This window comes from Oryzias melastigma, linkage group LG5 (assembly GCF_002922805.2).
Source record: "Oryzias melastigma strain HK-1 linkage group LG5, ASM292280v2, whole genome shotgun sequence".
NCBI lineage: Eukaryota > Metazoa > Chordata > Actinopteri > Beloniformes > Adrianichthyidae > Oryzias > Oryzias melastigma.
Genome location: NC_050516.1, coordinates 37,202,442 through 37,212,569, shown reverse-complemented (window position 1 = coordinate 37,212,569; position 10,128 = coordinate 37,202,442). Strand labels below are relative to the sequence as shown.

Sequence of the window (10,128 nt, the reverse complement as noted above, 5' to 3'; positions counted from 1 at the left end):
TCCCTGTTGTGACACTAAAATCTGCCCAACACAAGAAGCTCTCAGCCCACATCTGTTGGCTCAGCTGTTGGACAGGACAAGTTAAAAATAAATAAATAAATACTTTATATAGTTTTAATAGTTTTTTGTTTATCTCTTCTTTGTCTGGAATAAGGTGTAATGCTATAGTGTGATCTCCACCTAGTGGTCAAACTAAAACGCCCTCCAGGAGAAGCAGAACCATGTTTCCAATGTTAATGATCTGAACATTTTTGTTAGAACTTCTCCTTTAGAAAAAACACGGTATGATATTAATAATCTCATGATTTCACTAGTGCATTTTACAGTATGTGAATTGGATCAGATTAATATATATTCTAAACATATAGTAGATTTATAAACAAATGTGTCTAAATGTGTAAACTCAAAATTGAACTGGATTGAGAGGATCAGAAGAATAAAAAAAAAATGGAATCAATTTTTATAATTTTTATAATTTATATAATCAATTATTACCATCGTATACGTGGAACAAATAAGTGTTAACAAGCTTAATAAGAATCATTAACAAAACTTGTTAACAGATTAGTAAGCCTTATTAATGTGTACAGTTCTTGTAAGACATTTAATAGCATTATAGATGTCTCACACTGACTTATGTGTTAATAAGCTTAATTAGAACCTTTAATAAACTAAAGGATTAATTTACTGCATTAATAATGTGTTAAATGCAAGTAAAATATTTATTAGCATTATAGGTGTCTTGCAAATACCTTATAGTGTTAATGAGAATATTGACTACTCAGTCAGACCATTGTCTACAAAGATCATATTAGTAAACTGGTAGTAAGCGTTATAAATGTGTTAATAAACTTTGTTAACCATTTATTAATTGTTTTGCAGCACCTTATCTAAAGTGTGATCAAATCCATATTAGTAAACTGTTAGTAAGCTTAATAAATGTATTAATAAACTCTGTTAGCCAGATAGTTTTTTCTTTTTTCTTTTTTTTTGAAGCAGCCTTCCAAGGACACCGTGAGGGTGTTTAATCCACGCGATTGTTTTGTGAGTCTGTGCTCGCGCGCCCGGGTGTGTGTGTGGGTGTTGATCATTTTCGTCTCTATAGTCTGTTTAGATATGAAAACATGATCGTAATTGTCAATCGCGGCGTTTTATTGTGAAAATTTGGTTATATTTTGAAAATAAACCGGATTTTCTCATGTATGTTGATGTAACTTCCTGCCAAAATTGACCCGGATCACTCGCGGCTCGCGCACAAAATAGACCAGACGTCGAAACGATCCGCTGCACGGCGCGGGCCCTCCGCGAGGGACCGGGCCGCTCCACGCCTGGAGTGAACCACGCCAGGTTAACATGGGAGCCGAATGAAAGCGGCCTCCGCGTCCAGTGTGAACCCGGCGTCAGAATAGCTGTGTTTGAGACGCGGCGCTGCGAAGAAGATCGCCTGGATTGCGGTGCATGTTGGGTATTTTGGACTCTCACACCACTTGTCAATCATCATGAAAATATCGCGGGAAAGCACCTCCTCAGGCGGGTGCTGCTGCAAATCTGGCGTTGCACTGACTTCAAGCCGTCTGTATGATTACAAAACAACGGTGTTCTGGTAGTTCTTGTACTTAGACTTGATTCTGATCCGAAATAACTCGCGCTAAATAAAGGAAATCTGCGCATTTTGTAACTTACTGGAAAATAGTGACTCACTGATGTAAAAATGAGGAATATTTTGGTGGTTTTCTGTGTTATTGTTGCCTTTAAAAGTTTGTTTTTTGAAAAGTTGTTTGTAAACATCTGTTTAGAGTCTTACAGCGTTCACAAAGTTTTTCTCACTTGTTAAAAATGTTATTTAAAGCTTGAAAGTGATTTTACAAAATCTTTAAACATTTCCAGATGTTTTTATTGTTACAGAATGTTCATAAATATGTCCGTTTCAAGTGTATATAAAAAAGTTTCATTTTACAAGTTTTATGCTTTGTGCTTGTTTATGGTAAAACACTTCACACTTTAGATAAGGTGCTGCAAAACATTTAATAAATGGTTAACAAAGTTTATTAACACATTTATTAAGCTTACTACCAGTTTACTAATATGGTCTTAGTAGACAATGGTCTGACTGAGTAGTCAATATTCTCATTAACACTATCAGGTATTTGCAAGACACCCATAATGCTAATAAATATTTTACTTGCATTTAACACATTATTAATGCAGTAAATTAATCCTTTAGTTTATTAAAGGTTCTAATTAAGCTTATTAACACATAAGTCAGTGTGAGACATCTATAATGCTATTAAATGTCTTACAAGAACTGTACACATTAATAAGGCTTACTAATCTGTTAACAAGTTTTGTTAATGATTCTTATTAAGCTTGTTAACACTTATTTGTTCCACGTATACGATGGTAATAAATGTAACAATAAGCATCAAATTAACACATTAATAATGCTTGTAAATGTGTTAACTTAGGAATTTAATAAGCCTTATTAGGCTTATTACACCAGTAACTGTCTTACTAACACCTTATAAGAATGTTAATAATGCTTATTAATGTGTTAACAAAGCTTGTTAAGGAATCTTATTATAAAGTGTTACCGAATATTGATACCAAGCCCTAATCCTTATGCTCGTCTGATGTCCCTCTGCTGTTTTCTCACTCACAGATGATGAGAAGAACCAACTTCAGCCTGTCCCGCAGACAGCTGCTGGAGGAGATGACCCACCAATCGGAAGTCCTGGATCGAATCAGCAGTCTGCTGCTGGAGAAGAGCGGAAATGTGACTATTGGAGACGGTGAGTTCTGTCCATGTGGATGAAAACATGTCCATGTAGATGAAAACATGTCCATGAGTGGATGAAAACATGTCCATGTGTGGATGAAAACATGTCCATGAGTGGATGAAAACATGTCCATGTAGATGAAAACATGTCCATGTGGATGAAAACATGTCCATGAGTGGATGAAAACATGTCTATGTGTGGATGAAAACATGTCCATGAGTGGATGAAAGCATGTCCATGAGTAGATGAAAACATGTCCATGAGTGGATGAAAGCATGTCCATGAGTAGATGAAAACATGTCCATAAGTGGATGAAAACATGTCCATGTAGATGAAAACATGTCCATGAGTGGATGAAAACCTGTCCATGTAGATGAAAACATGTCCATGTGGATGAAAACATGTCCATGTAGATGAAAATATGTCCATGAGTGGATGAAAACATGTCCATGTGGATGTAAACATGTCCATGTGGATGAAAACATGTCCATGTAGATGAAAACATGTCCATGAGTGGATGAAAACCTGTCCATGTAGATGAAAACATGTCCATGAGTGGATGAAAACATGTCCATGAGTGGAGGAAAACATGTCCATGAGTGGATGATTCAGTACAGGAGTCTCCTCTGTTTTTCTGCAGTCCTTCCGGAAGCTGAAGGATGGAGGGATGTGCTGCTTTTCTGGGAAGACTGTGTGAGTGACAGCAGCTCTTTGTTCTACTGCCCCGCCCACAACTTCTCCAAGACTCTGAAGAAACGCTACTCACACAAGGTGAATGCCAGGGAGTCCGGCCAATCAGAGAGAGGTACACTCTTCGCTGAAAACTGTGTGACATCAAAGCTTTGGTCACTCCAACGTTTACCTCTAAAAAACCTTCTTCCAGATGAGCGGATGGATGGATGGATGATGGATGGATGATGAATGGATGAATGGATGGATGGATGGATGATGGATGGATGATGAATGGATGAATGGATGGATGGATGGATGATGGATGGATTGATGATGAATGGATGGATGGATGGATGATGGATGGATGGATGGATGATGAATGGTTGGATGGATGGATGGATGTTGGATGAATCGATGGATGGATGGTTGGTGGATGGATAAATGGATGATGGATGGATGAATCGATGGATAGATGGATGGATTGATGATGCATGGATGGATGAATGGGTGGATGGATGGATGGATGATGGTTGAATTGATGGATGTTGGATGAATCGATAGATGGATAGATGGATGATGGATGGATGAATGCATGATGGATGGATGAATGGGTGGATGGATGGATGGATGATGAATGGGTGGATGGATGCATGCATGATGGATGGATGAATGGTTGGATGGATGGATGTTGGATGAATCAATGGATGGATGGATGGATGAATGGGTGGATGGATGGATGATGGATGGATGAATGGGTGGATGAATGCATGATGGATGATGAATGGATGATGAATGGATGGATGGATGGATGGATGGATGGATGGATGCATGATGGATGGATGGATGGATGGATGAATGGGTGGATGGATGGATGGATGATGGATGGATGGATGGATGATGGCTGGATGAATGCATGATGGATGGATGAATGGGTGGATGGATGGATGGATGGATGAATAGATGGATGGATGGATGGATGATGGATGGATGGTGAATGGATGAATAGATGGATGGATGATGGATGGATGGTGTTTTATTCTTGTTCTCTGCTGAACATTTGTCAGGAAAGGTGTGTTGTATTGAATGTTCATAAAGAGTGATGGACCAAACTCTGAGTTAGTTCAGCGTCCTGTGACCATCCTCCAGTGTTTCAGCGACTGCTGCAGCAGCTCCAGGCGCCCTGCCCCGTGGTTCCCGGCTGTCGGCCCGTCTGCAGCCCGGACAGGGTCAGCCTCTTCCAGCTGTGGGTGTATCTGAGGCGCTGGACGGTCCAGGAGCTGGGGGAGCATATCTCCCGCCTTTCTAGAGAAGGTACAGCTCATCACCAAATCACATGTTCTGAAAGCAAAAACTATTCCATCTTCAGAGGTCAAGTTCCATTTGAACAGAGGAGCTTTATTTTATATCAGCTTCACAAGTCTTCATCCGTTATTCTTTCTGGAGAGTTTCTGCTAGAATGTCTCTGCAGGATGTCAGAATATTCTCCCAGAGCTGCAGTTTGGATGAGAACTGCCCCTCCCTCAGAGAGATTTGGCTTGAGGATGTTCCAAAGGTTCTCAAGATGGTGGGAGGCGCTCCATCAGTTAATCTGCTTTATAGCAGCCATTGATACACAGGGATTCCTGCAGCATGAGATGGAGCATCATTGTGATGAAGAGGATTTGGTTACAGAAAAAAACGGTTCTTCTTTTTGTGGTCAGTTAGAAACTCCGCCTACTTTTCAGAGGTCATCTTCAAACCTTCAGGGAGTCTAAAGGGGCCGACCAGCCTAAACCATGACCCTACCTCCTCGCTGACGTCACAGTTTTGTTTGGATCATAGAGTCTAGGAAGATGGACTGGTCAACCCTCCCCCCTCCAGTTCCAAACAGGAAGTACCTGCTGGTTCCAGGAAAGCTAAAGTCCCAAAGACTTCCATTGAGAAATAGTTATTTCCCATTCATTTTACCTGTCAGAATAATCATTATTGCTGTGATACTTTCTTAACATGTTCTATATAGTCCTAACTTTTTAAAGATATTTTTTCTTTATCACAAGTAATTCAAGTTATAAACTAACCCATTGATGACTCCATAAAAGCATGTGGTACCTGCTGGCCCCGCCTCCAACATTTGATTGATAGATTCTTCTGAATTGGGAGAGGTGTGGCTTTCCAACAAGCTCACTCGTGATTGGTTACAGTAGTTCTTCTAAAAATGAGAGTCAGAGTGACTCAAACAAATCATTTTTACGGATACAAATTGTCTGCAGACCAACAGGAAGTCACAGTGACGGCTTTGGCCTCATTTTGTGGGGGTTGGAGGAAAGACATTTTCAATGGGTAACCTCAACCCCTCGGCTTGTCCAGTAAATAATACATGTCAATGGTTGGGACATGGTGGTCATCCACCAACACCCACTCCTCCATCATCTGGACCATCCAGGACTGCATGGCTCTCATCAGTGAACCAGACTGTTGAAAATGAGTCTTCATGTCTGTCTGCACCCCCCCCCTGCTGCTGTTTCTGTATTAGAAGGTTTACCTGCAGCCTCTGGAGGATCCTACACCTTCATGTTGGTGGACTCCAGAGACTCCAGCAGCTTCTAACATGCTGCTGCTTTGTGATGGTATTTTAGCAGCTGCTCTCTAAACCTGATGGATTTGTCTTCAGAAACCTTCATCATTCTGTCTTTATCTGCACCAACGTCTGTCTGAATCAGACTCTAATCTCTGAATAGAACGATGATCACACTGAAGGTTTCAGGAAATGTCAAAGGTTTGTCAAGACATTCAACTATTTCAGCTTTTTCAGCAGCAGAGATCCTTTTTCTTCCCATATTGATGAAAATGTTGGTCTGCTTAACAATGAGGAACGTTCTTCTTTAGTAGTTTTTCATTTATTGAACTCACCTGTTAAACTGATTATCACAGGTGTCTGAGATTAACTTCAGTGATCCAAAGAGACACAAAATCATCCATGAGTTTGATTAAAAAACAAGAATTTATCTTTTTGACACTTAAATAATTTTGCATAAAAATTTGGAACGCACCGTAGAGTCAGCCAGTCTTCTTTTGATCTGTTGTGAATTGTTCCAGTCCTTTTTAATAAGGATTTTGCGGTTTTCTACCAAAAATGAAAATAAAAATTTGTTTCCTAGGACGTAGTTTCTGCAGTGTCACTAGTTCATTGGAAATCCACCTCTGAGTTGTGGGTGGGGCTGTTGGCCCTCCTTCTAGTTCATGAACAATCTTGGAGCTACACCAGGTGGATAATTTGACCCAGACACCCGCTCGGACTAGAAAAACAAAGACATTAATATATTTTTGTTCGTGTGATTTGCACTTCAGAGCCACCATAAAGATGTCAGATGAACATGTCAAAAACAGGACAAACTCCATTTTGGTCACAGTGAGTCTCAAAAGGAGAAGAGGCTGCTGGGATCTGGGCTGTCAGGAGCAGAAATTTCTGCTGCCTCTGTGCTCCACATCAGACATAACAGATCCTGTGTCTTTTTTCTTTCAGAGTATTTCTCGTCTGCACTTCTTGGCCCCAAAAGAAGGCGTGCTTTGACTAAACTACGAAGGCGGAGCATTGCAGAGCTCCTCCCACTGGGATCCACCTTACAGACTCTGGCGGCTCTGCAGATCGATGCCAATCCCAAAGTTTGCAAAGCTGCCAGTAGCTGCCTCTGCAGAGCTGCGACATGCAGGAGCTTCAGGAGCAAAGTAACCAAGCGCACACAATCTGAGTTTAACATCCAAGTCTGCACTAAGACAAGCTTTTATTGTGGGGATTATGCAGAGATTTCAGGTCCAGACACTGTTTTAGGAAAGAGTTCTCTGTGGAATCTGAGCTGTCAGGACAGCAGATTTATAGTAATGTGCTTCAGCAAGTAACATGAACATCTACCCTTCTAGAAGGTTCGTCTTCCTCGTTTGGACCATTTCTGCAGAGAAAAGACAATATCCAAAAGAAGAGAAAACTGTCAGAACCTGGTTCAGAGATGATAATTTCTGTCATGATTGAGGCCATCTGCATGCAAAGCAATGTTCTTACTTCAGATAGTGAAGTAACAGTCTCACAGCCAACAGCAGTGAAGCAGAACAGAACAATCTAACTCTCAGCGTGGTCACCTGACGGTTCCTCTCCATTCTGCTGCAGGCCGTCGTCTTCTACACGGAGAGCCTGAAGAACTCCGACGATCACATCCAACAGGCTTCCTGTCTGGCTCTGAAGTGCCTTCAGGTGAGCAGCGGCAACCACAAGCATTAGGACGAGGTTTCCCCTGCATTTCCACCTGCATAACTGCTGCTGTGTCTGTCAGGCAGCAGAGAGCGTGGACCACATCGCAGATTTATTGAGGTCGAGCAGTGAAGATCTGAGATGTGCAGCCAGAGAAACAGTCCTCTCCTTCGGTAAAGAAACATCCTAAATGACTCTCAGGATTTCTCCTTTGAGAAACTCATTAGATTTTTCTCTGTTCAGGTAAAAAGGGACACCAGGTGTTTGAGAGAATGGACCAGCTGCTCGTTGAGATGGAAGAGGAGGCGTTTCAGAACCAGGAGACGGAGATCACTGTCCTATAGAAGAAACATGCAGAGACGCTCTGGATTCTCATGATTGTCCTGCCACCCAGGACGGCCTCAGGGGGAATCTGCACACACGTGTGGTGACGTTACAGCATGGACGTGAATCTGTAGGATTTTGATTCAGGCTGTTGAGTTGCAGCAACATATGGAGGAGGATTTGTTGTGCAACTTTGGAATTCCTTTGTAAAGTTTTGGTCTTGCTAAATGAAGAAATTACAAAACATTGTGAAAGGACAAAGACATTATCTCTGACTGGATCTGTACTGTCCAGTTCAGAATGAACCCAGGTTTACATTCAATGGTTTCAATTAATCGTTCACCAGTTTTCATACAAACAGCAGGTTTTTATTGGGAAACCTAAACTCAGAAACACTGAAGTGATCATTGCAGTTGGAGGTGGACCAGGACATGATGAAATATTCTGATAAAGACAAAAACACAAACATGGTTTTAATTTTTACCTTTCAGACATGAATATCCCAGTCTTTCCTAGTCTGCACTCTATTGCTTCAAGAGGTTTTTCCTGTCAGTATATTGATAGATGGAGCTTCTGTTGCCCCGCTGAAAGCTGGGTTGGCCGAAGGGCCAGCAGACCCCACAAAGCTCCATCTGCTTCTGTCAGATTTAAGGGCTGGAAAAAACCTTCATGGTCTTAATTTTTGGGCAACAAACTTGTCTTAATTTTGTGCAGCAAGTCCCTCAAATGCTGCTACCTGACAGCAAAAACATTGACAGAAAAAAAGGTCTGACCAACTGACTTTTCAGGTTGTCAATGAAAACATTTCTTTGCTGTTGTTTGTCAAGTTAGCTTCAAGAAATAAAAAGTTTTACCTTGAAATGTTTCTGACTTCAGACTCAGAGGAAGTTTTATTCACGAAGAGAAGCTTGAGATTGAATCCATGTATTTGAAGAAAAAGATGTTCTGAATTCTAGAAACAAAACTCTCCCCAAAACAACATTTACAATCATCTCGTTTGACTGCTGTTTCTTTTTGGGGGGGGGGTCATGAAAGTCCTGGCTTTCCATGTTTTCACTGCTCTCTTACTAGTGAACATCCTGTTGAAGGGGATACATCTGTCCTCCACAGCTGCATTCAAGCTGAATCCAGTTAGTGTTTGGAAAAAGGACGGTTGTGACTCCTCCCACAGGCTCTGCTGCCTTCAGAACTCATCACAATGCAAATTTAAGAAACACGTTAATCATTTTATTATTAAGTAATATTTTCTTCAAAGCAGATAATCAAAACTATGTTTAAATGAAGATGCAAGTTTAAATTAACAAATTCAATTGTAATTCCTGAAAGATGAAGCTACAGAAGAAACCCACTTTTTAACAGAACAACGGGGCTCTGCGGAACCAGTTTTAGACCGACTGTTTGGGAGGATCTGCAGTCTAAATGTTTCAGATCATTTTCACAAGACGTCAGACAAAATGACGACATCAAAGCTACTGAGCAAAGTGACTTCTGGTTTACAAGTTTAGAACAGCAGAGCTGGCAGCTGAACGCTGTTTAAAGCAATGTTACGTAAATAATGAGTAACCTAACCACTTGTAACATAAATGTGTACAATATGTATTTCTACCTGGTTGTATTTGTTTTCCCTCTCAGATCAAATGTCACTTTTCCTCCTGCAGAACACAGCAGCTGCTTCCCTAAAATCCATGGATGATATCAAACCAGTCGTGGATTATTCATAGTCATAGTCAGACGAAGGTTACAGAAACTTCACTGAATGCTGCTGGTTTAATTATGAAGGTCATTATGATTTTCTTCTTCTAATGGATGCTAATGCTAACACTAGCTTTCCACGATGGTGATGAGACGTAGAGCTGCAGAAGATCTTTTCTGACCAGTTAAAGTTGTTCACAAAATCCCTAAAAACAGACTAAAGTCAGACGATTTCAACATGTCTGACAATAAAAAAAAACTATTAGCTGTTGAGTTATTTTCTGACGTAGCTCCTCTTTGCTGTTGCTCATAACCGTGTCTGATCCTGCAGGATAATAAAGGTAAACAAGGATTGAAATAATTTAAAACCATCAAAAATGTAAAACAAGAAAGTGATTATTCACGTCAGTTCTAAAATATGCACAACCAGTGCTGACCTTT

General features: G+C 40.6%; 1 protein-coding gene across 1 annotated transcript in view; it reads left to right on the top strand.

The window, feature by feature from the left end:
* Positions 1-9,903, top strand: part of ripor3 (RIPOR family member 3) — a gene marked incomplete at its 5' end in the record, with an annotated part of 13,171 nt that extends 3,268 nt beyond the window's left edge. Inside the window, 7 exon segments of the mRNA XM_036212117.1 lie at positions 2,660-2,789; positions 3,418-3,582; positions 4,596-4,760; positions 6,952-7,154; positions 7,591-7,674; positions 7,754-7,844; positions 7,915-9,903. Coding sequence (XP_036068010.1) covers positions 2,660-2,789; positions 3,418-3,582; positions 4,596-4,760; positions 6,952-7,154; positions 7,591-7,674; positions 7,754-7,844; positions 7,915-8,015 — 939 coding nt within the window.
* Positions 9,904-10,128: the final 225 nt, after the last annotated feature.